Genomic DNA, 25,019 nt, shown 5'->3' with positions numbered 1-25,019 from the left:
TCCTCTCGATCTGAACTTGAGGGTTTACATGCCCTTGTGAAAGCTGGACTGAGTCGGTATTGAGCCTGGGCTGTCCTGTTGTTCCCTTTCACTAGGGGACTTGAAGGATGAATCTCTGAAAATTTCCATTCTCTCCCAGGAATAATCCAGGAAGGAAAAATGAGGACACTGAGTAGGTACAAACTGGCACAGCTGGTGGCTAGATGCAGAATACAAATCAACAAACTAATGAGAACAAATGCTAAGAAATGAAATGTTTCAGTTGCCTCAAGAGAGAATATCATTGGGATTAGTCAGATAAACCAAGCAAACATGCATCAGCAGGATATCAGAAGCCTGCAAATTTCTAAACTGTGAATAACCACTCAAGTCTTTAAAAACCACAGCAAACAAAGCACATAATCAATCTGTCCACATAACTGACTTCTCCTCATAGGAACGTGAAAGGATGAAGACCATGAAAATCCATGAGAAAATGACTTACTCCACTAAAATAAAAGCAAAGCAAAAAGGCTTCAGGAAAGCTCTGCAAAAGGAGGAAGAAGAGGAAGGCAGAAAACAGGCAACGAATGAAGAGAGACTGAAAACCCTTCAGGAGAGTCTTTCCTGGAAGATAGCCATTAAAAAAGGTAAGGAACAGTTACTATCCTTGTAGTGGTGCTGCTCAGCTGGGTAACAGCCTGAAGCGAAAACCAAAGAGTAGCAGTTAGCTCTAGCTGACTTGGGTGAGCTCTTGCAGACACAATAGTTATATGCTGCATCTTGCCAACCTCTGTGCGGCTGGGCCGTCTCCATCTCATGCATTTACCTACGGAGCACGTATCACCCCCACTGCAGTAGTCTGGATCCCACCATCCCCTATGGCCTCTGCAGTGGCTGTGAGCTCTGGGAATCAGCTGGCAGTCAGTTGAGAGTTTGCAGGACCTTGTGTCATGCAGACATTTCTACTAAGCTGACCTAAAGTTGGATTTTGGTGGATGTCGGCCTAAATTTTCTGCCTCTGACGTGAGGAGTAGCTTTGCTCTTAATATCTAGAGGACATTGACCTTTATAAGGATCAGTCTCCACTCCATTCTACCTGGCTTTACTCCACAAAAGCCCATATGAAACTGATCCTAAACAAGGTCAAAACTGAAATAAAATAATCAGCATTGCTGGCTCCAACGCCAACCACATCCATGCTCACGGCAGCCTCCATATTCACTGCGTTTTGCCTTGGCCGTATTTCCCCCTCTAGTCTGATCAACTTTATATCCTCATTTCAGATTACCCATTAGAAAAGGAGACCTTTCGTGACTACATAAATGACAGAAGAGAGATATTTTTACTTGAGGTACTTGGCTTTAAGAATGTTACTTTCTGTTCATTTAATTATTCTTCCCTGTGTTGCTTTGTTTTGGTTTTTTTCCCCTGAGATCCATTGCCTAGAGATTGTACCAAGGAGGCACACATCAGACCTCGTGAACTGATTGTCCAAGTCTTGTGTTAAAGACACTGATAATCTATAGCCCAGCAATCCCCAACCAAGAAAGAAAGGAACACAGATCATTCACACCAGCCAGTAGCAGCCATGCAACTATTTCATTTGTGAGATGCACAGATATGCTGACCTTTTGGCTCCTGCTGTCCTATATATACACATTATAGCTGGCAGCCATTCTGAACTCAAAACAAGGGAGCCATGCTGGAATATCCCCATTATCCACCTCTATTATTGTGCTGTAACACAACCGAATCAATCTTTGTCAGCCAGGAGTTAACGCAGCGCTGGGCCTTCTGGATTCTGTCTTTAATTTCACTGCTTATTTGCTATGTTACCTCTGAAATTTCTACTGGCCTCTATCTCTATGTATCTAGTTTGCACTAAGACGCATACCTTGGTTTGAAATCCTTACCCTCTCCGCCAACAACTATAAGGTAATAAGGTAACCAAGAACAAAGCTAGACCAACGTACCTTCTGAATCAACCAACCGATGTGACTGTGTTGCCTTTTGGGTTCATTTCAGTATGCCATCGCAGTAAAGCGAGATGAGATTCAAAGGATGGAGAACATAGCAAAGAACGAGGAAAGAAAACTGGAAAAGGCGGAATACTACCTGGAGAAGGATGCTGCCATGTTTGATGAGTTCTTGAAGGAGAACCATAAAAACTCTGTTCAAGCCCTGAAAATGTAATGGAAGTTGCGCCAACCACCCACGTGCTCTTTTTGTGCTGGACACAGGAGGCCTTTTGCTTGACCTCCCCGCAGGGTTTTGGCTAGCAAATGCTCTATGTCCAAGTTTGCCCAGAGTTACAGTCCTGGTGGCACTTTCTCCCCACACATTCAATGGACGAGAGGAAGGAGAACAACAGCTGGGGACTCCCCTCATTGCACAAGCCCTTGATTTGGCTGCAGCAAGGAACCTGCGGTTGACCCCACCGCTTCCATTCTCCTCACAACACCTTTGCGAGAGGGAGATGCTTCTGCCCAACCCCTCACAGCAGGGACAGTCCCCCCTTGGTGAAGCAGGTTGAGCACTTTGGCCCATTACAGGTAGCACAAGGGCAGAGCAGCAGCTGATGCTCAGCAGCAGCCAGATTAGGGAGGCCTTAACCTGGAAGCGTCGCTGGGACCCCATGCTCTCTTTGCCAAGACAAGCAGGGCCTTCAGGCGGGAGCCAAGCGTCACCTGGGATACATCTATATGAGAGATTTCTAGCCTCCCCCCACATCTTTTTCTCTGTTTTATATGCACCGCAATTCACTTACTGCTAAATTGTTTTATGGCTTATGTTTATGCGTTCTTCCCTAGTGCCGAAAAAGAAACCGCAGCTAAGACAAAGAAAATAACGGAGATCCAGGCAATCACTTCCCAAATAGAGAACCTCCAAAGGTAACGGTTGCACACCACTCCTGCCTAGCCTTTAACAGCCCCTACAGCACTATACCCTCCCAGCCCTCGGGGAAAAAGGGAATCGGGGAAAAAGATTTCTAAAAATGTTCGATTTTAAGAGTCAAAATGTTTCAGCTTTTTGCTGGCTTTGTTTCTAAAACAACTCAACTAATTTTTTAATGATATTTTTAAAAAGTATAAATATTCCAAAACCAAAATTAAATGCCTAGTCTCAGATTAAAAACCAGTCAAAACTAAGTAATGCATTTTAATGGTGACTTGGGGAAAGATGAAAAAAAAATTATAATTCCCATTATGAGTTGAGCTGGCAAGATTTCTCATTCATTTTGAAGTAAAAATTCCCAAATTAGCAAGCCCAGTGCCATAGCAAGGGTCTGGCCACAGAGATGTGACCAGACAGCTTCCACAAGAGGAACCACAAAGAGCACGCAGGGCAGGTTCCCATTTGTCTTTGCATGACCATGAAGACATGTGCCCTCTTGTGCCTTCTCTGGGTGAAGCTGAATATCAGGAGTTAGAAAGAACCTCTTCAAACAGGGGCTTCCCTCCCTGCTAACAAACTTTGTCCACTTCTCTCAACCCAGTGATATATCCAGATTCAAGAATACTCTGCAGGAGTACAAGATGTACAGGGACTTCCTCTATCAACTATCTCCAAAAGAGTGGCAGGAGGAACATGGAAAAAAGCACACGAAGGAAAAGGATTTGAAAACAGCATCCAAAGCTGATGAAGAAAGTGCCTCGCCTCCCACCACCGCAGAGCAGGGTGAGTGCCAGGGAAGAGCTGCCCACTCCTCCCTGGGACAGCCCCATGCTCTAACTGCACACCTCTTCTTGTCTCCAGGCCAGGGTCAGACAGCCGGGACAAACGCTGCCAGACCCTGTAGCACCGGTAATATAGATGGGCCAAGTTCCCTGCTGTCTTCAAAAAGTTTGGATTTCGGGTCATTACATGAGATCAGGCCACAGCTCAAAAATTTCCTGAAGCCTCTATCAACTAGAAAACTGTAAGTACAAGACAATGCAAACTACAGACTTAAATACTGTAGAGAGCACTCAACTGCCTGGGAGTCAGCGTAGAGGAAACCTACTCCTCACCTTCGCTGTGAGCATACTGAGATCTGGGTCTTATCAGAAAAAATCAAAATACCAGTAGAAAGCCATCAGGTGTGCAAGTCAGTACCTATGTTCCTACTCCAACAGAGCTCCATCCTCAAATCCTCTGCTGAGAGCCTTGCCCAAAGAATTTGGGCCTTGAGGTAACCCCAGGAGGAATCACAGACCTTGGGCATTCGTCCTGGAGCAAAGCTTCTCTGTGGGCTATTTGTGGCTGAGATACTGGTTCCCACTGTTGGTCACAGCCACCATGCAAATAGCTGCCTGTTGTTTTGCCGTTCATGAAGGTCCAAGGTCACTGTAGACCACATTGCATTGACTGTCTTCCTCCAGTAAGAGCCTTCAGAGAGCGTAGGCTGGGCTGCAGGCAGAGCTAACACTGCTGTCATGTAGGCAGGGCCAGCGTGAGAAGAGGAGGGGCAGGTGGGAGTATGAGACAAGCGTGTCCAGCTCCAGCTTCTTGAGGCAAAGAAAGTAATGGCCTGGAAAAGCAAAGCGTGAGTAGCTGGCGAGTCTCCTAAGGCCAAAAAACCTGGCTATCGATAGAGTTTGAAGTAAGTCATTGCCTGCAGGGCCATTTCCTCTGCCTCCACTCAGAGTGTTGCAGGCACCAGGTTCTCCCAAGCAGGGCTGCCGCGTGCCACCCCTCACGAAGCCACTACAGTTACTGGGCTGCTGCCACATGGCAGGAACGATGCGGACACAAGTGGGGCTGCCACTAAGGTGATGCAGATGGAGGTTTTTCACCCCTCCGTGGCACAGGGTGACGGATGCAAGTGAAGGTGGTGAGCAGGCTCTGCTGCCAACATCAGTCAGGCACCTCCTGCCTTGCTCTTCCAGCCCTTGCACTGGCTTGTCCCTGGGGCTGAGCAGGGAAGAAAGAGGCCGCACCGCTGGTTAATGGTAGTAGGCTGTCCAGAGGAAGAAGCACTCAACAACCTTCTCCCAGGGCAGGTAAAATCTGCAGACTCCCACGGCGGCTACACCATGTTGTTTAGGAGCAGTACCACATCCCACACGGAGCACAAGGCTTTCTCTACACTTGCTGTGCTGCTGCCTGAGCCTTTTTAACAAGGCTCTTACCCCTGCCTTCTCATTGCCCGAGAGCCAGAGCCTCCCATCGAGTTTAAAGGCATTTGGATCAACAGGCTCAGTTCAGGCTCACGCGTCACGTCCCGACCCTGCTGGCCAGCAGAGCCTGGAGCAGCTCAGAAGGAAGCTTGCTTGTGGACAGACGTGGCTCCCACGCTGCGTGTTTGTGTGACCCCTCGCTCCTCCTGACCCCCGAATAGCCCACAGCCCCGGGGGCCAAACGTGCGAACGTGCAAAGGGCTGCTCAGGAGCAAACAGCGACAGCAAACAACCACAGTGTTCCTAATTCACTAACAAGGTCTCCTTTGAGTTATCATTTCTCTAAGGGCCTGATACACAAAATGCTTTTTCAGAAGTTCATTGGAGGATGCAGAAAGCGAAACCTGCTCCGACGAAGATGAGGTCAGAAGTCTCACGTTGAAGTATTTACACTTTCTGTTTGTCCTGTCTCATTTATTGCTGTTGCTAATTTCTCTCACCTTCTAACCATTCATTAGGGTATTGAGGAGTTACTGTAGCCACTAATTATAAATGTATGTTTACACATTCATAAATGTTCATGTTTTAGCAACACGTATTATAAATACCTTAGTTTAACTTTCCTCCTCCACTTTCCAAAAACCTACCATCATCTCAAAGCCTGCCATCGCCCAACAAGATATGACATCATATAATGGGAGATTTTGAAATTAGTGAAGTTACTGGTTTTTGTCTGAAACCGAAGTTTTCCCACTCACAGATGTTTGCACCACTTTTTACTCCCCAGAGTGCAACCTGTTTTGGGGGTGAGCTACTGAGGCAGCGTAAAACTACACACATGGCAGGGAGGTGGGAGACATTTCTACGTGGGCAGTCATGGACCTCTCTACATGGGAGAGCATTTGAACAGCCAGGGCTGGTGCAGACCAACCTCCATGTAGTTCAATGGAAAAGAAGCTAGAGGAGGACAAAAACTCATCACGTGTGTTTTGCACTCCAGGAGCCTGAGTTGTATTTTACTGATCCCCAACAACTGCTGTCTATTTTCACGGAGATGGAGGAAGAGAACTTGGCCTTCATCCAGAATTCCCAGGAGACTGAGGAAAGTTTGGACAAGGTCCAACACACTTTCATCACCACATATGAAAGCATGTAAGTGCGATCCTGCAAGTGGTGGGAAGGGGTCCCTGTGCCCCAGCTTTCAAACATAAGTGACCCCCTCTTCCCCCCACTAGCACCTCGCCATCAGGCTGCATGCCGCAGACCACACGTACTGCTGTTCACGCAGCACACGACAAAGAGTCTCTTTCTCATACCTTAGAGCCCAGCTGCAGGCCACCCAACTCACCATCTCGTGAGCTGCTAGGAAAGCGTCCCATCCGTGTCACGTAGGAGATAGGACTTGAGCCTGGGACTAGTTCCTTAGTCCTCCAGGCACAGGCTGGGGAACTGATGCGTTTAGCATCCTGGGGTGGACGTAAGCCAGAAGTATCACGTAATTCTCATAAAGAAAGATCAAAGGAAGAAACAAGGCATGTCCTGGAGTGGCCCAGACCAGCACCTATTGCGACTCAATGCAAATCCTTCCTAGAGGAAGCCAGCAGGGAACCCAAGTGTAATTGCTATATAGTATTTCAATGGCAGGTAGGCACACATATTCCCATTTAAAGTGTAGCTTATCCCCTTGTGAAAGTTTGTACAGGTTAATCTACTTCCCCCGTTGACCTATTAAAAAATCTTGAATGTTTAGCTATGCTACTTCTCCCTCCCCCACACCAGCGCAGTAATTTATTCCAGAAAAATCACAATTCCCTCTGCTCCCAGAGCTGTGGGTGCAAGCTCCCCAGAAATGGCACGAAGTGTTACCTCCATCTGCCGGCAGCAGGAGGGATGGTCCCAGGCTGGAAAGCAACAGAGGAGTCATGTGTTTCAGAGATGCCCTTTCCAAATACCTCCTTTCTCTCCTGGCCTAGGGAGAAGAAGTTAGCAGAGCTGAAAGAGCAGGTAGTCACCCTCAAATCCTCCATTGCCAAGGAGGAAGAGAAAGTAGCAGATCTGAAGCTCAAAGTTCACCTCTTTTCCTCTGGAGAACACAAAGCTGATGACGAGGTACATCCCGAGGTCAAGGCAAAGGGGGGTTAGCGTGCGCAGAAACGGTTCCTCCTCACCAGCCATATCCATCCTGGGAGAAAAGCAGACAGCGGGTTGCACCGGGGAGGGATCAGCACTGTTTCTCAGCAATGGAGCTACAGCAAGGGCAGGTCTGGGGCACTGCTGAGGCAGCAAACTGGGGCAAACGCGTCTGCTCCGTGCAGCTGCTACGGGGTGCGAGTAGGGCTCGGCGAGGCCACCGGGCAGCTGCAACCTGTCCCAGGGCACAGCAAAGCTGGGAAGATGAGACCAACAGAAGAATGGCTCGATGCAGCCATCTATCCCAGACACTGGCCCTAAGCAAACCAGGAAACAAGCAGTTGAGTCTTGTTGAGGGAATTAAAGTGTGCTGATTTCCTTTGCTTTTGGAGGGATGTTGTGGTTCTACTGGGCAGAACCCAGCCATGCCTCTCACTGTATCTCCTCTCGTCTCTAGGACAAAATGCTCACAAGCCTGAACAAGAAGGTGCTGGAGGTCTATTGCCACTGCACCGGAGAAAACGAGGCAAACCTGCAGACAGCGCAGATGCTAATGGTGATAGAAAAACAGCTCAATGATTTACTGGACACCCTGGAGAGAATCCCACCAGCAAAGATAGAACAGGCTGAGAAAGCCAAAAAAAAGGAACGGAGGATAAGGTAAGACAAGACCCTTGTATGGAAATGGGGCCTCTATTTTTAAATGTTGACAGCCAAAAGCAAAGCCACTGAAAGAGCCAAATTTGTCAGATCAACCCAGGAAACTGTAACAGCAATCTGAAAGCCCATGTGACCAGTTCATCCCAGTTTACTTCTGTAAGGGTTTCACATTCATAGTACTTGCGTCTCCCGATCAACGAGCAGCAGCCCACAGCTACATTAGAAAAGACCTGGAAGCTACATTAGAAAAGGGCAAAATCTGGAAGAATAAAATAAAAACACAACAAACAAACAAAAAAAACCCCCAAAACCAGATTCAATTATGAGAATCATCATTTTAAGAAGACCATTTGCAGTAAAACCGATTAAATAGAAAATTACTCCTCTGTGGTTATTTAACACACTCAAAGCCTGACATGCCCTGATATTTTGTCAGGCTTCAGTAGGTACATAAGGGCATTTGTCAGCAATGCCAGCTTTTTCAAGTGTTTCTTCTACAAAACTCTTAAGTTTAACTTGTATTATTAAATTAAATAGGAGCCAATTAACACAATAAATTTAGGTTCTGAGATGAGACACATTCTTTTTGGCTCAGTTACACACATGCAGTTTCCCCTCACAGATAGCACAGATGCAACTGGACAGCTGATTGTATCTGGTCCTCAGGTGAATCAGATCCAGCAGAGAAAAAAAAAAAATAGCGTGAGGATTTAAAGCCAGAACAGTGACGTTTCCCTCCTACTTACTCTCTTTCTCTGCACCTTTCTTCACCTTTGTAGTAGAAAGGGTGTGATGCTTCTTCCTGATGTTCTGTGAATGGTTTTGCACTCTTGTCTTAAAAAAGAAATAAGACACACATTTATTCTACTCTGGGGATGGAGGAGAAGAATTCAGGAAGGAATCTGATCCCCCCAAATAAAAAGCAAAACCAACCAACCAACCAAAAAAAACCCAACCTTCAAAGAGCATTTAAAATCTTCCTGAAGATCACAAGGTTAGGAATTCATTTCCTCTCCGCCGCAGCGTTCCATAGCTTGAACCCATTTCTGCTCCAGTGCTTCATTTCCATGGGGAATTGGAGCCAGCTGACGGTACCAGCCCCCACTGCGCCCGTTGAGGCAAAGCGTAGCCCCACGGATGTGAACCCTCCCACTCACATCTGTACGTTACAGACTTGGTTGCACTGGTGAGAACCGAAGACACGATAAGCATCATTCACCCACAAAGCTGGTGAGCATCCTGGTCAACTGTAGAGCATAAGCCACCTGCTGAAGGTGGCACAGAGCGCGTCTGTGACAGAGAACGACCGTCCGACATCCCCATTTGCAAAGCCTGACGTGCTTTTTCCACCCCTCACTCCAGAAAGAGCAGGATCAGCCGCAGCGTTTCCCTCCTACCACCTTCACAGCAACAAACTCCAGCATCGGCTGTACCCAAACCCCTGTGCTCCGGCGCTCTTACACCGTTAGATGTAAGATGTGATGTAAGATGTAACGTTAGATGTTGATGCTGTGTGTCAAAAGCGTATTCGGTGTAGCTGCACGCCGCATTTAACCCATCCTTTAATCGCTCCCTTCAAAAGGCTCAGAGAGGAAAAGCTGAGACAACAGAAGCAGCAGCAGGAGGAAAGATTGCAAAGGGCCCTGGAAAGGTCGCAGGCAACTGTGAAAAAAAAGGTAAGTGCAGTCATCCATAGGAACACCTCGCCCCAACAGCCCGCTCCTGAGAAGCTGGGGGTACTCGGACGTCAAGCGTTGAAGGGGAAGAGTGTTACCAGGGGCCTCCATGGCTGGGTGGGGATGCACCCGTACTCGGGTGTAGCCCAATTTACAGGGCTGGTGTAACTTAAGCAACTGCTGGGAAGTCAGTTATACTGCCAGTTATTCCAGTTCTGTGTCCTTCCATCGTCCTCCTGTCTTTTATTTTCTTTTTATTATTTTCTTTTTTTAAAAACCTCATTTATTTATTTATTTTTATTATTTTTCTTTTATTTTTTCTTTTATTATTTTCTTTTATTTATTTATTTTCTCAGTAAGCTCATGTCAACTCATTAACTTGGCAGTATTAAAAAAAAGGCATGAAAATCAGCAAATGAGAAATAGGGCAGCAGCAAGACACTCCCGACAACGGCAGCAAGGCCCTAGATGAGCTCAGCCATACCATCAAACCGTACCTTTTTTGGCGTGGTCCGCATTACGCCAAACTGAGCTTTGTCCCCTCAGGAGGCACGGTGCGGAGCTTCAGGCCATGGCTCCTGCTGCATGTTTCACAGGTCAATACCACAGCGAGGACATCCCAGTTCCCAGTCACACACCAAGCCGGTGACTTGAGCATAAGATAAGAGATGCTCAAGATAAGAGGGTTCTGCAGGCTCCCTCAGATATTTCTTCAGATTTCCAGCTTCCCTTCCTCTTGAGATGGTACAAATAAGGCTTTACTCAGAAACCACTTGCAGGTGCAATAGTACGTTGTAGAAGCTGAAGCACGAGCACACGCACGGCCTTCAGGTGCTTCACACTCTAATAGAAAAAACACAATAGACACACTGAAACCTGCCTAGAAAACAGACAGCAAGGGGCCACGGCCCCTGGCAGCACGAAGCCGCGTTAGCTGCGTGGTTCTGACGCGCTGCTCCCACACAGCACTGATGCACGTCCTCTTCTTCCTCTGCAGAGCAGCAGGAGGCTGATGTTTCGTTCCAACCCACCTGCCAGGAAGGAGAAGAAAAAGCACAGCCAAGAACAAGTGGATAAGGAGAAGGAAGAACAATTCTATTATTTCACTTGACAGCACAGCCTTAACCACAGCACGTAGGGCTGATGCTGCTCTAGAAGTTTTTCCTAGATCTACATTCTGTTAGTTTTTGCTCAGTTGACGAACTTCACAGTCCAATGAAATTCCCCCTTCTTCTCCTACCCCAAGATCTTCTCCTACCCCGAGATCCCAGGGAAAGTTTCTGTGTCAGGCAACCCCTTTTCCCCCCCATTAATCTTTTGCCAAAGAAAATAAATTAAAATTCTCTAATTTTGCTTCTCAGGCTCCTGCTAGCAACAATGCTTTTCTCATTCAGTTTTTGACGCAAACAGCACTATCCCTACAAACCTGACTAGCAAGATCTATCGCAGTCCTGGGCAACAATCTTTGTGAAGGCATGACTAAGCCAGGCACCTGCCAGACACTTACTAGAATCACAAATCTGCTGAAGGACTGTAAAAACCCAGGGCTATGCTTTAATCCAAAGGATGGGTTTCACTACAGACTCCGCCCCACTACTGTGGAGAAGACACAAGCAAAGGAAAAACACAAGCTCTGCGGAAACCAAGCTGCTACCAATTAGCTCTATGTCAGATGCATCCATACAAAGAACGATACCCAGTGACAAACTGACCATAAAAAAAAGCTTTATTAACCCTTTTGCACCAGCAGTTCTCCAGGTATCCATTGCCAGCAATGGAGTTCAAGCCAAGTGATCCAATTTTCGGCCCCAAGAGGTTAGCACTTTACATTCACTTACAAAGCTGAGTGAGGTACATTTTCAGAAGTAGAAAGATTTGGTTGCAAGTCCCATAAAAAGATGGAGTGTTCCTTGGCCATTTTAATAGATTAAGAACTGGTATGGTCCTTGAGAACAGAATAATGCAGGCATTGGGAGCTCGAGGTGTCTCAGCTTCCAGGGAGAGCATGGTGACCACGAGACCAAGACCCAGTAGTCCCTTCAGCATGACTCCTCCTCAACCTTTCTACCTCTCGGGAGCGGACTCCATGCTGCAGTCACAGCCACCAGGTAGATCTCATCTACCCATTCGTTTGGGTTGGAAACCCAGCTTGAGAGGCTTAAGAGATTCCCTGGACATAAGCTGTAAATTCAGGATGAGAGGAACAGAGAGACCTCAATGCTCAGGTTAAGCTAAAGATAGAAAAATAAAACTGGTTCAACCAGAGGATATAATACTGCCTACAAATCAGGATCTGAAGTTGAATGTAACCTGTATGCTTTTTTTTCCTCCCCAAGTCTTCAACCAAAAAAAAGCATTTATCTGGACACATACATAGTTCAAAAGGCACAGGAAGTAAAAGCATTTCTGAATGACCTCGTGTGAATTCAACATCAGTATAACTGTAAAATAAATAAATATGTGCAAGATTAGAAAGATCACAACGTTCTCCTGCATGACATATCTTATTTTGTAAAAAAAATACACATACGTGCATACACACACACCTCATTGAGAATAAAAAACAGTACATACACCCTTTTATCAAACTCCTATACATAATTTTATAGGCATTCAGTACATCACCATAAGAAACATTTAAATTACTACCTTAAAATGTAACCAAAGCAGTTTTTTTTTCCTATACAACCCTATACTTATTTAGGTGTCTGCAATCCAGATAAGTACAGTACATACAACCTCTCCCCCCGCCCCCAAGAGAAACTGCAGTTTTTCAGTGGGGCAAATCTTCCTAGGTAACAATTTTTTTCCCCTCATAAAATATTCTGTAATATTCTGCATATTCTGTAAACCAGCCGGAAGCTCCACGTGCATGTGACACTCTAGGATATCAATAAAGAACAAGTGTTAACAGTGTTCAATTGGAAAAGAAAAAAAAAACAAACAAAACAAACCAACCCAAAATAAAAGGTAGTGGCCAGTTTACAGGTAACTTGGCAGCAGTTTATAGATGAGATAAAATCAAGGTGCTTAAATTTACATGACGGTCAACATTCCTCCCAAAAAAGGGAACACAAAGATAAAACGAACCTCTCTCAGATGCTGTTGGACTCTTAGCTAATCACTTACAGTGAGTACAGTTCTATTGCAGTTTTCTTTTTCAAGTTTTGCTGGAAGAATTCAGCAAAGTATTTGGGACACAGGAGCAAGGAAAGGGAGAAACTCAACATGAGCTACAAACTGATTCACAGCTAAGTTAACATTTAGAATCTAGCTTTCTAAAACAAAGATTTTAGAGCATCTCATTTTCATGGCATAGGACATTAATTTTGTTACATGTGACACTTTATGCCAGTTTTCTGCCAAAACACAGGGGCCGAAACAATTGGTTTTTTGTGTGTGGAAAACACTTGCAAATTTTAGCTCTTAATTCCTTGATGCTACTGGCTCCAGCAGGAGACCAAAAGAAGGAAAGTTTTAACTGTCGTAGGCAGGATTATAAATTTGTACTTGTTAGCTGTAGAATACTTGCTTTCCTGTGAAAACAGTAAATATTACCTCAGTTTGAAGTTTAACACAGTACTTCTCCCTGAAACAACACTGTACAGCAGTCTGCCTCCGTCTCTCCAGCCACCAGGCAGACAGGGTATCTTACACAGGCACATCAAGTGGGATTTACATTTTAAAAAAAAAAAAAAAAAAAAAAATCTTTCAGCTGCAACTGTCCTTAGCAAATTGCGAGGAGTGCAACCATCATCCGGTACTTCCAGTTTTCATATTTTCCTTGGAAAATGACCCACACAGTTATCTCCCTCCGTCAAGACATGATTGCCCCATTTGTTTTCAAGTAACTGTTCTTAATAATGGTCATTCCAGATCCTGTAAGTTTATTGTGCTTCCAGTGAACTGAGAGTTATCAGAACCTGCATCATCTTCAGTGGAATTGTGTGGTTCCTGTTAAAGCAAACAGACAGCATGAAGAGTTCGGTGCCTTCACCTCTAGATGCTTTTAACACTTATCAGTAAGATTACCTTGACATTTATCCAAGACCAGAGAACTGCTCTGAATGGTTTAAAAGAAACCCAAAGCTGTCCTACTTTGGGGACCCACTCAAACAGTGCCACTCCTGTTTTCGTTTGGAACACTTCAGATGAGCATTAGTAATGGAGATAAATTTAAAATCACTGACTATTTGCTTTTCCTCTATTAACTCTCTACCGTGGCCATCAATCCTAGTACTCTTCTTGTATTTCTAGGTTTATCACAGTAAGGTGCTCCTCTCAAACACAAAAGCTTTATTTTCTATCCAGGAGAAGCACACCTGGTAAGAATAAGTACATTGCAGAGTTTATCAAACCCAAAGCCCCACATGGTCAAGTAGGAAATGTGGTTTATGTACATGCTAACCATTCATTGCTACTGGGTTCTCAGCTGCTCCGACTCACGAACATGCAGTTTAGCAGAACAGCAGATAACAAAAGGTTCACACAAGAAGCTATATGAAGCTTTCTGCGTTCAAGCAACACTGACCCTCAGTAGTTAACAAGGGCAAGTCGAGGAACGAAAGACTGTAGAAGCCAGCAGGCTTTTTCATCTAACTGCCATTCCCACATTGAGACTGCTCTGAAATCTAGGCTCAAGATTTTATTTCCCTCTTCCCACCCTTCCTGTAGCCTGTTACATATCAATTCTGATCCTTTTTTCTTGACCCACTTAATATCTGCAGGATGGGATCAGGAAAACAAGGACGGGGCACTTCAGTAATAAATGAGTAACGTTTAGTTATTCATTACTCGGCAACAGAGGAAGGAAAACAACCACCTATGACATGTCAAAGGTTGGTAACATACACAAGATGAATCTTGCAGTGCAGCTCTCTGCTTACTGCTTCTTGTAAGTGAAATCAAACTCCCAGTGGAAAACAAGGGACTTTCATTAGGCAGAACACCAGAGTGTTCACAGTAAACTCTCTTCCCTTTCAAGCTAGGCAATAAAACCCAATGGCTCTGACATGCTGTACCTGAAGTATGTGAACAGGTAAATCCACTGTAAGCTGAGAATGCGACGAGGAGGACTGAGAGCTCAGCTGAAAGGGCAAATCTCCCTCTCCTGGGGAATCATCCTGTGAATGCAGAAACACGATGCGATTACAAGACCCCCAAGCATCTCAGCACGATATGGCAAATTTCACTCAGCCTCACAATCTTAAAAAAATCTGATAAAGCTACTGCACTGTACTAGTAAGGCCTAGATCCACAAAGATATGTGGAAAGCTAACTACCACTTAAATCTGAACCTAGCTCATTGTACAACCTATTATCCTATCATAATCAACTCGGAAAATTGGGCAGATCTGAAATGGAAGGAACAGTTCATCTTCCAAGAAACATAACACTCAGAAATATGTGACAAGTTTCATCATGTTGTGTGAAGCTGATACTTAACATAAAAATTACAAACGTTTACACCCATCAGAAAAATAAATAGAGGTAGAACTCTGCCCATAGCTTCCTCCATACCACATGCTGTTAGGAATAAAGTAGAATGAATGTACCCTCTCTCTGGATACTATTCAGATATACACCTGGCCAAAAACGTATTACCTGGCAGGCTCCGCTAACAGCCCACGTGGATTACTAGGTATTTTTAGAAAAAAATCTTAAGCTTTATTTCAACAGTTTAGAAAAATAACAGTTTAGGCTGAAACTTCATTTTGCAGGAATCTTTTCATGTCAGTCTCTTTTACCTTGCAAATGAGAGAGAGGTGGAGTAATGTAAAAATCTGGGGGGTGTCAACAAAGACGGGAGGAAAAAGTCACACTCCGGTGCATCCCCTAAGGTAACGCATGTTAGTAATCCTTTCCTTTTGGAAGAACCATTACCCCAGATTTGGGGACAGGAATGTAGCACCTGTTTCGCTGCTCTCATAACTGCCTGACCAAACTGGGAGAATCTTAAGCCCTTGAAGGATCACAACTCTCAGATGCAAACCAAAAGTTTGCTAAAGTTCTTAGTTCCACCACAGTGTTTCCTACATCAAATGTATCCAGCCTAAGAAGCTGAAGAGGATGTTCCCTACAGTTACAGTGCCATACGTTCCAGGCTGGACTGAAGATTAGTACTAAACCAAATAAAAACATCTTACCCATTTCCACACTGGATCTGTTTGGGCCCCCAGCAGTTGTATGATTGAACCAGCTCTGTTTTCAGGCATTTCTAGACCTCTCTAAAGCCAGTTCCACATAAACTTCCCAAGAAAGTGCTTCTTGTGGGCCAATGCCCTAACGGACATGGTACATACTGCAGATCTCAAGATCCCATCCAGGGGCTCTAGTACCCGAGTTCACAGATACCCAGATTCTTCCATAAATATGTCAGTTTGGGTAACAGAGAAGATGAGCGTGTTTTTCTTCCTCAGCTCTTACCTGAAGAAGCTGAATTTGCACATACTGGGCTCCAGTGGCGGGGTCCCTTATTGTCAGACCTCCGTTTGGCAGAACTATGTTGCCCCCCAGTCGACTGCCAGGAGTGGATGATGGAAAGTTGGTAGGGCTTACTTTACCACCCTTGCTTTTCCTCTGACCAGAGCCAGATGCCCCTAAAAGAGAGCAATTTTAATATTTAGATGGTCAGAAGCAATTTGCCAAAGTTTCCTGCTAGTATTTTTCAATTTTATGCAGTTATTTACGCTACACAGTAAATGCCTGGAACAGTGCAATATCATTAAGGACCATCTGATAACTGCTAAAAGGCCAGACAGCAATCAGCTGATGAACTCCAAGTGCTGACTGAGCATCTTTTTACATGAATGCCATTAAAACCACATCACAAACTGCTAAGCTTAGGGCTCACCCCTGTGGTAGCACAGAAATATCAGCATATTTGTGGAGTTACAGAATGGAATTAGGAAGTAGAATTGCATTTTCTATATTTAATTTTGCAACTCATTTCCTGAGAAGTCATGTACATCATTTTTCCAAACTGTAAAAAGAGCACAGTGAAGCTCATCTACTTCCAGAAAGATTTCAAGGACTGTTAGTTAGAACAGGCTACAGAAGTACAACTGTCACAATCTTAAGCATTTTTCAGTTTAAAACAAGATGAACCAGCTGCTTGTATCACAAGCTGAAAACCAAAAACCAAATCAAAACAAATGTAAGGATACAATCCTGTCAGCTGTTTCAGGTTTGTTTTGTTTTTTAAATCTAGAGTAAATAAAAGGCTTGGATAACTTCTTTTTAAATGCTGAACTTCCCTCTACAGTGTTTATTCAACCTGGTTAAAGCAATTAGAAATACGGGACTCTTCAGACCACTTTGAGAAGCACATAGTAGCATTAAGGCAACAGCTGGTGAAAAGTGGACTACTGGGAGTCTTGAGCAGGAACAGAAATAGGAATTTTCTGAGGCCATTTTAGGAGACATGCAGATTAAATGCAACCAGACAGAATTTATGCAGGTATGCCTTTTACAAATACAGAAACATGACAGTGCTCAATTCAGACCTAGTCTCTTAAGTCACCTTAAAAGTTATCACCTTGATTTTCAGAGGTGGAAGGTATTAACAGACAGCAGGGAAGAACTAAAACACCCACCCACCCACCCCCACACATACATATATATATATACACACACACACCCCCCCGCATATATATATATATATACACACACACATATATACATGATGTTTCACCCCAGCCCCAAGGGTTGACACAACTGAAATGCCTGAGCTCACGCAAGTCTAGCGAGCCATGGACCACGTTTGATCTGACAAAGTAACGGTGTATAATTCACATCAGACAGCTTTGAGCCAATCTACAGTCTAAGAGCAAGAGGGCATACCTGAAATCATGACCTAAACCTCACCCTGCACAAGAACTCTCTACACAAGAACACCCTGCTAAAACCTAAAAGAGAGGTTTGAGTATTTCTAGATAACTAAGAAATAAATTCCTTAACACTGCATACACACTGTTACTAAGTGAAACACAGAAGCGAAACAAATCCAGCTGATGTTTTCATTGTCTCTACAGAGTAAAAGAGAACCCACTAGGTAATACCAAAAGCATAAACAACAGGAAGCAAAGTGACCTTAATTTTTTTTGTTTTAGTAAGAAAATAAAAAGCAGATGAAGAGATGGAGGGATAGCGTCTTGTTAACAGTCATGAAACATATGGTGCAGATTTCTTTGTAAACTTACTGTGAATTTGATATTCCACAGAATGTGATTATCCTGAGTAACAGATGGTACACCACATGCATAATTATTTTAACTAGCAATAAACCGGATGGGATGTTTAAGAATGTACTCAGATACCTGCTCCCATTTCACCGCCAAAAACCCTAAATAATTGTATTCAGTAAATTTAACAAAATTAATGGCTTCTCACCTGTGCTGCTCCCATTCCCTTTTTGCTTTCTTTTCTTGGCTAGCTGAATGGCTCTGTAGTCTGTTCTCGCAGACCCACTGCTCTCCTGGTAAAAAAAAAAAAAAAAACCAAGCCAAGAGATGCAAAGTTTTCCGAATGCAAGAACAAACCAAGACAACGGACACAGACTAGTGAGCTCTCAGTTACACTTATCTTCTACAATGCAAACACCGAATTCTAGTTTCCCATGCTCTTCTGATTAGTTTCAATAAATTCCCTGTCAGTAATTATCTGGAGTTCAACACAAAAGGCAGCTGGCTCCCCATTTATAAGTGTTCAGATATTAACAGGGTAAACATTCACTTTGTAATGTAAATAAAGAGTTAAGTCTGCAGTAACACAGTAAAGCAGAAAGGGAAGAGTACTTAAAACGGGAATGAGGACTGAGATGAAAATGTTTCAGTTACTCTCCCAGCCCAAATCTCTCCCTGGAATGAAATGCACAAGACATACCACGTATTCTTGTGTATTTTTGTAAATTCCCTTTCATCCTCAGACAGATGGCCACTTATTTTTTAATCCCTTATTTTGAAAGGTTCAGCATTAACTCTGCCCACAAGAATTCCGGTATTTCTTACAAGAACTTATCACCACACTGAATCTACTCCTGACAACACACTATTCAACATAACATTGTACATCCTTCATCAGAAAAAGCCAAAATCCATGATCTGCAAAATCTGAGAAAGGTCTCCCTATAAGGTGTAAGTAGCAATGGATATCCCCAAAGTCAGGGCGTCTCAGTCATCTAGGGGTAAAATGAATATAGTTACTGCATACCAAAAATGAGCTGCCAGTCACTGTGCCAAGATCCATCTCTTTCTGTGCACTGTAGCTCCCTGGAGGGTTGGAGAAGACAAACTGCGTCACTACTTTGCTGCCCTCTTGCTGACCAACAACGTCCGAGCTAGGAAGCAAATTCCGTTCAACTTTAGTTGGTGTTAGTAACTCAGGCACATTGGTACCGCCGAGGCTACTAGAAGGAGTCAAAGTGGCTGTGTCGATTGCTAAATTATTGCTGGATGTCAAACCATGCACATCTTGACTGGAATTCCTCACTGACAGAGATGCCAGCGAACCCAAGGCTTCTGCATTGACAGTCTGTACATCATCCAAATTTAAAGTGCTTTGCTGTAGAACTGTTGCACTGGTTCCCAGCAAGAGAGAACTGTCCAGGCTCTGCGGCATATCGCTGCTAGCCACCAGTATCAAGGGATCAACTGCCTGGCTTAAAGAATTGTTACTGACAGGCAGGTTTCCTCCGAGCGTTGAGCCCACCGAAGCAACATCGATCGTGACAATTCCAGAGTTCACTAGCGCCATGTCTGTTGCAATTCCAGAATTGCTACTGGACACGTTGGAGAACAGGGATACAAGGTCTATGTTGCTGAGATCGCTCTGTCCCGGACTAGTGAGTTCACTGCTGGGTGTGAGGGAGCTGGTTGCTTCCAGCTGAGTTAGGAGATCTGGAAGAGAAGGGTTTGGTTACAAGACAGACCTTTCATCAGACAATGGGGAGGAAAAATATGAATTATCAAAGGAGAAAGCTTAAAATTCTAGATTCTCAGCCTACTAAAACACTTCCCCACTTCCCTGAAAGCAGATTTAAGGAAACGAAGCTTACTGAAATAAGTTCACTCCTTTACTGAGAAATTTCATTTACGAAAGCACTTGCCAAAAGATAACACTAAGGCAGTCCAGACTAACTTAGGTTGTGGAGGAGTGGAAAAATGAGTGCAAAAGGAAGTGCTTCTAGTCCTTGCTCATATTTCACAGATGGCATGGAGAAGGACAAGCTCTACTTCATTCGAAAAAGCTGCAATTTCTCACAGTTTCACATAGGTCAAGCTCAAGTCTCACTTTCTAACACTCAGGTCCCACTGAAAATTTTAGTGGGGGAAAACCAACTCCAGTCTCGGTGAAGATTCTGCCATTCGTATTGATGGGGCTCGGATTTCAACATCAGTAAATAGACATTTTCCTTAATAAAATATTCGGTTTTTCCATTGCACCCTCCTATAGTTTGAAACAAATACTTTACCTGGGCTGAAGTTATGCTGTTTGACCATGTGCGTCTTCATACTGTGTTTGGAAGTGAACAATTTATTACAGCTCGATACAGGGCAACGAGTCTTTAATGAGTCCACATCCTGTAGATGTTTTTTGGAGTGAATGTACAGACTACTTCGTGCTGAAAATTTTGCACAACAGCCTGCGAGAAGATATACAAGGCTTTAAAATTTCATCTAATTTCAATTTGATGTTCATATTTCGTATCAGAGTATCAAATCAGAGTAGCTCTGCAGAACCCTATTTGCTATTTTACAGCGCCTGCACATACGTTCAGAGGAATCAGGAGAAAGGCAAATATACATTTCCTCGTTTTACATCAGGGATATCTTAGTGGGTAGGACAGTTCAACAACCTGTCTGACAAGAAACTCCAAAGTCATTCAGTAATGCACAACCTTTCCCCGCTATGGCATCTTAAATGTAAACTCTTCATGACAACTGCTAGCAAAACCATTAAAAGGAGAAACAATCACCAAGTAGACCTGCTTTACTTTATGAAGTAGAATATTCCAGATCAGACCCAAAATCTGTGTTCCTGCAGTCCTACTGAAGTGATGGAGGTAGTGCTAAGAAACGCACGGAGCATCAGCAAGGCTCCCGTACAACCAGAACAGAGGCCATTCACAACGGCCATCCACCATCCCAGCAGCAGAGACCACCACAGTGCAACCACCGAACTCTCGAGATGACATGTCACAACAGCAAAACGTGGCCTTGAAGGTGTGGGACAGGACCACTTTTCATTACTTCTGATGAATCAAGTGAAAAAAGCTGCAGAAACTAAGTATCAGAAGCAGGATTTTCTAGAATAAAGCGGTTCTGTTCATCATAAAGAACAAAATCAAGCTAGAGCATGAGCCACTGTTTTCTCCGCAATCCATACATTTGAGAATGATCACTCATTCAGTTACACGTCTTTTGTTGAGTTTTACCTCTTCAAACTCTGTCAGAAGACTCACTCTAAATTGCTCCGATCATGCACTAAGCTTGCGTTTGGGGAAAAGGCACACAATCTTTAGGCAACATACACACCGATTACCAGTTAATACATACAAGAATTGAACAATACCTTCTACTGGACACTCAAATGGTTTTGTACCAAGGTGAGTTATACTGTGGCCTTTCAAGTGTTCTGCTCTTGTGAAGGACTTCCCGCAGCCTTCTACTGGGCACATAAATCTCCTGTCATCTTCGTGTTTCCTACAGGGGAAGGAAATTGCCATTGGCATGATTAAATCCACTGCTGCTTAAGTACTGGAAAAAAAAAACAAACAAGCAAACAAACAGCAAGTGACTTAGGACAGTACAATGACAAAAGGCTACCTTTTATGTCTCAGCAGCTTGGACATACTGGTGAAAGACCAGCCACAACCTTCAAAGTCGCAGATAAAAGGCCTTTCACCTTAAGCAAAGAAAGGTTACATTAACAAGCTAATATGGAAATACACACTGCTACTAGAAAATCTCAAGAGCTGCTTGAGTTGAATCAATTTAAAACAAGAAGACTCAACCACCCTCTCCTGCAATTCACTGCAGAGTACTGTGATGCCCCTTCCCCGTCGTACAATCTGAGTCTTCTTTAACTCAAGGTTAACTTCTTTAACTCGCATCTTTCCCTGTGCATCAGGGAGCAGAGATAATTATCAATCCATCTCACATTAATCTGAGCTATCTTGAAGGTGCTCCCATAACCAATAATAACATTATTCAAAACAGAAACACAGATGAAATGTTGTGTTCTGTTTTCACGACCTGTGATTACATGCTGCTTACAGTACAGTGAAGTATGTTAAGTTAGTTTCCATCACGTCTATGAACTTTCACTTAACAAAAGTGACACTTTAAAAATAAACAAAAACCAAAACCCGCACTGTAAAGCCATGAAACCAGGAAAACAGAGGACAGCAGAGAATATACATAATCGTCTTTAAGACATTAAAAGCCTGGATTTCAGCTTAGCAGTGGGCCTTGCAAGTCAGGAGTGCTTGCTTGAGTTGAAATTGATCTTTCTGCTGTTCCAAACCTTGGTACATAGGTTTCACATGTTCTAAGAGTTTTTTAGGTGTTTGTTTTGACCAAGATTAGAATTTACACAATGTTTTGAACGTCTATGAACTTGGGAATAGAGCTGGGATAATTTTTCTGAACAAAGTTTACATGCCAAAAGCTACAGCTTCACATGTCCATCGCTACTTTGCATTTGGCAAGGTCATTCAGCGGACTCCTACCCCCCAGAAGGCCAAGAATCAGACATTTTTCCCTGACTCCAAATAACTCATGTCACCCTTTCTCCCTTCATGACTTTCAGTTTTTCCAGCGAACCGCAGTTCACTCTCCACATATTATCTTTTGTGTCCTTCCCCAGGTACAAGCCACCCTCACAAATACCTGTGTGACTCCTCATGTGGATTTTCAGTCGGCAGGCTTTGTCATACTGCTTGTTACAGCCAGGGAACGAACAGGAGAACTGCTCTTGCTCTCTGAAGTGGGCTCGATTATGGGAGAATAACGCACTCACGGTGATAAATGTTCTCTCACAGCCTGGGAAGAGAAGGGAAACAGCGCATCAGCTCGATACAGAACTGAATCGGGAAAACTGCATCCTTTTCTCCCTGCCAACTTTTAGTGGGGGACTTTCGTGATCCTCTTTTTTCCAGGATAGTACATCCTGGCACACGGAAAAACCAAACAGCGCAATCCTAAACTACATTACTCCCGGGAGTTACAATTGTTTAGCCAAGGTGGGCAATCGAAACACGTGCAGCCCGGTTGAAGGCCCCCCACTGAAGTCTGCGCTGTGACTTGAGGCGTTTCACCACGCCGGCGCAAAGCCACACCGGAGCTGGCCAGCGAAGGCGCAGCGTCCTCCAGCTCCCAAACGTCCCCCGTCGATAACTGAGGGGGCGCGGAGCGGGGGGCCCCCCTCAAGGCTCTGGGGGCGATCGGAAGGGGAGGGAGGGGCAGCGGGGAGGAAAAGCCAGCGGAGCGGCCGCAGAGGCTCCGGGAAGGCATCCCGTCCATCTGTCTTCTGGAAGGGGAGGGAAGGGAACCAAGCCCCAGAGGCCCGCCGGCGGCTTACCGGGGAAGTCGCAGCGGTAGGGCCGCTCGGGCTCCAGGTGGCTGCGGCGGCGGTGGGCGGCGAGGCGGGCGGCGCTGGGGAAGCGCTGCCCGCACGCCTCGCACTTGTGCGCCGCCTCCTGCTCGTGGGCGCGGCTGTGGGCCCGCAGGTTGTAGACGGTGGTGAAGCGCTTGGCGCAGCCCGGCGCCGCGCAGGCGAAGGGCCGCAGCTTGTCGTGCGAGTGCAGGTGCCGCCGCAGCTTGTAGGCCGTGGCGAAGGACCAGGCGCAGCCCGGCACCGGGCAGCCGAAGGGCCGCGCCGCCGCCCCCGCCGCCCCCCGGCCGTCCTCGCCGCCGCCGTGCGCCGAGAGGCGGTGCAGCCGCAGCTGCTGCTTGCGGGGGAAGGCCTCGCCGCAGCGCGGCTCCGGGCAGGGGAAGGCCGGCGGCGAGCGCGGCCGCGGCCCGCCTGGCGGCTCGGCGGGGCTGGCGGCGGGTGGCGGCGGCGGCGGCGGCGGGGCGGGCGGCGGCGCGGCGCCCGCGGCCTGCTCGGCGCCGGGCCCCAGCGTCAGGACGCCGTTCTCGATGCGCACCACCAGGCTCTGGTTGTTGATGGTGATGGTCCCCGAGAAGGAGCCGTCCTCCGCGCCGCCGCCGTCGCCATCGCCGTCGCCGCCGGCGGGGGGCAGGGGCGGCGGCGGGGGAGGAGGCGGCGGCGGCGGCGCCGAGCCGGGGACCTCCTCCGGCGGCTCGGCGGGCGGCGGGCCGGGCCGGGCGCGCCCCGCTTCCCCGCCGCCCGGGCCGGCCTCGGCCGCGCCGCGCACCACGTTGAAGACGAGCAGGAGCCCGTCGTTGTCGGGCGCGGGCCCCGCCGGCGGCGCGCAGGGGCTGGGCGCCGGGCTGGCGCCGGGCTCCGGCTTCTCCTCCACCAACAGCACCGGGAAGCTCACGTAGAGGCCCGACGCGGCGGTGCTGGCGGCGGAGGAGGAGGAGGCGGCGGCGGCCGCCGGCTCCCAGTCGGGCGGCGGCGGCGGCGGGCGGCGCGGGGCGGCGGGCGGCGCGGCAGGGCCGCCATGTTGGGCGCCGGGCCGGGCCCGGGCCGCCTCCGCGGCGGGCAGCCCCTGCGTTTCCATCTTGGGGGTCCCTGTAGCAGCGGCTGAAACCGGAGCCGCGGGGCGGGGCCGGCGCGGGGCAGCGAGGAAACCCGGAGCGCGGCGGCACGGAGCGGGAGGCGCCGGGGAAACCCGGAGCGCGGAGTCGCGGACGGGGCGGAGCGGGGCTCCTGCGGGCGGGCGGGGGCTGGCCCGGGGCCGCTCGCCCCTGTCGGCCTCCCCGCTGCTGGGGGAAGGCTGCCCTGGTGGCTAGCGTACAGGAGCGAGCTGCTGCACAGCAGCTCGTACCTTTAATTCCCCTCGAGAGCCCAAGTGGCGTGGTTGGAATTATTTTCAGTCTTTGGGGGTTAGTCCGGTATCTGTTTATTCCTGTTAAGAGCAAGGAAGAAGCTGTGCCAGAGCAGAACGATTCTAAGCTTGCGGCCACACGGATAAATACTTCAGCAAAATGTCCTGTGCACCTTCAGTGGAAATACGAAAATAGCATTATGACCCAGCCTTGAGCAATGCAGGTTTCCTGTTGAAAGCACGGTGGTGCCGCTGCAGCACGCGAGACGGGCGGAGTTGGCAGAGACTGTGGGGCTGGGTGAAGGAGGGCCTTGAGGAGGGGCTGCAAAGGAGGGAGGGAAAAAGGACAAACGGACAAAAAGAGACTGAGGGTAGGGAAGAGGCTCTAAAGTGACACGCTGTTGCATACCTATGCAAAAAAAAGCCTACAAAGTCAGCTAATGCATAAAAAACTTTTTTAAAATTTTCATTCTTGGGCAAAGCTTTCTTTGGGAGAATGTTCAGCTGCCTTCTGGC

General features: G+C 46.4%; 2 protein-coding genes across 6 annotated transcripts; one reads left to right on the top strand and one right to left on the bottom strand.

The window, feature by feature from the left end:
- The first annotated feature begins 461 nt into the window (after positions 1–461).
- CFAP100 (cilia and flagella associated protein 100) lies at positions 462–11,214 on the top strand. Of its 4 annotated transcripts, XM_075514308.1 has the most exons (12): positions 462–629; positions 1,266–1,333; positions 2,008–2,171; positions 2,793–2,873; positions 3,479–3,660; positions 3,739–3,901; positions 5,456–5,504; positions 6,082–6,233; positions 7,055–7,190; positions 7,669–7,871; positions 9,454–9,547; positions 10,545–11,214. In XM_075514308.1, the coding sequence occupies exons 1-12, from the start codon at positions 476–478 to the stop codon at positions 10,656–10,658; spliced, it is 1,560 nt and encodes a 519-aa protein (XP_075370423.1). In that variant the 5' UTR covers positions 462–475; the 3' UTR covers positions 10,659–11,214. The 4 variants fall into 4 exon arrangements, with proteins under 4 accessions (XP_075370423.1, XP_075370422.1, XP_075370424.1 ...); XM_075514307.1 differs by having other exon boundaries at positions 3,479–3,901; XM_075514309.1 differs by lacking the exons at positions 9,454–9,547; positions 10,545–11,214 and adding an exon at positions 8,927–9,030 and having other exon boundaries at positions 3,479–3,901.
- Positions 11,215–11,259: 45 nt separating this feature from the next.
- Positions 11,260–24,236, bottom strand: ZXDC (ZXD family zinc finger C). 2 transcript variants are annotated; one of them, XR_012777506.1, is made up of 11 exons: positions 23,129–24,236; positions 22,438–22,590; positions 21,373–21,451; positions 21,119–21,249; positions 20,019–20,189; positions 18,758–19,443; positions 17,939–18,023; positions 15,974–16,146; positions 14,569–14,670; positions 13,106–13,501; positions 11,260–11,988 (listed from the first exon to the last, which is right to left on the bottom strand). XR_012777506.1 is itself a non-coding variant. In XM_075514305.1 (10 exons), the coding sequence occupies exons 1-10, from the start codon at positions 24,234–24,236 to the stop codon at positions 13,415–13,417; spliced, it is 2,775 nt and encodes a 924-aa protein (XP_075370420.1). In that variant the 3' UTR covers positions 11,260–13,414. The 2 variants fall into 2 exon arrangements, 1 of the variants encoding a protein (XP_075370420.1); XM_075514305.1 differs by having other exon boundaries at positions 11,260–13,501.
- Between the last annotated feature and the right edge of the window lie 783 nt (positions 24,237–25,019).

This window comes from Mycteria americana, chromosome 11 (assembly GCF_035582795.1).
Source record: "Mycteria americana isolate JAX WOST 10 ecotype Jacksonville Zoo and Gardens chromosome 11, USCA_MyAme_1.0, whole genome shotgun sequence".
Classification (NCBI taxonomy): Eukaryota; Metazoa; Chordata; class Aves; order Ciconiiformes; family Ciconiidae; genus Mycteria; species Mycteria americana.
This window is presented reverse-complemented; position numbering and strand designations above follow the sequence as displayed.

Bases quoted from the DNA above. Each gene is read 5' to 3' on its own strand.
- ZXDC (XM_075514305.1), bottom strand. From the start codon at position 24,236: ATGGAAACGCAGGGGCTGCCCGCCGCGGAGGCGGCCCGGGCCCGGCCC. The intron at 21,452-22,437 runs GTATTTGTGAGG...TCTTTGCTTAAG, and splicing joins CCACATGAGGAGTCACACAG to GTGAAAGGCCTTTTATCTGC. The intron at 21,250-21,372 runs GTAGCCTTTTGT...CTTCCCCTGTAG, and splicing joins AAGCTGCTGAGACATAAAAG to GAAACACGAAGATGACAGGA.
- CFAP100 (XM_075514307.1), top strand. From the start codon at position 476: ATGACTTACTCCACTAAAATAAAAGCAAAGCAAAAAGGCTTCAGGAAA. The intron at 630-1,265 runs GTAAGGAACAGT...TCCTCATTTCAG, and splicing joins GAAGATAGCCATTAAAAAAG to ATTACCCATTAGAAAAGGAG. The intron at 2,172-2,792 runs GTAATGGAAGTT...GTTCTTCCCTAG, and splicing joins TCTGTTCAAGCCCTGAAAAT to TGCCGAAAAAGAAACCGCAG.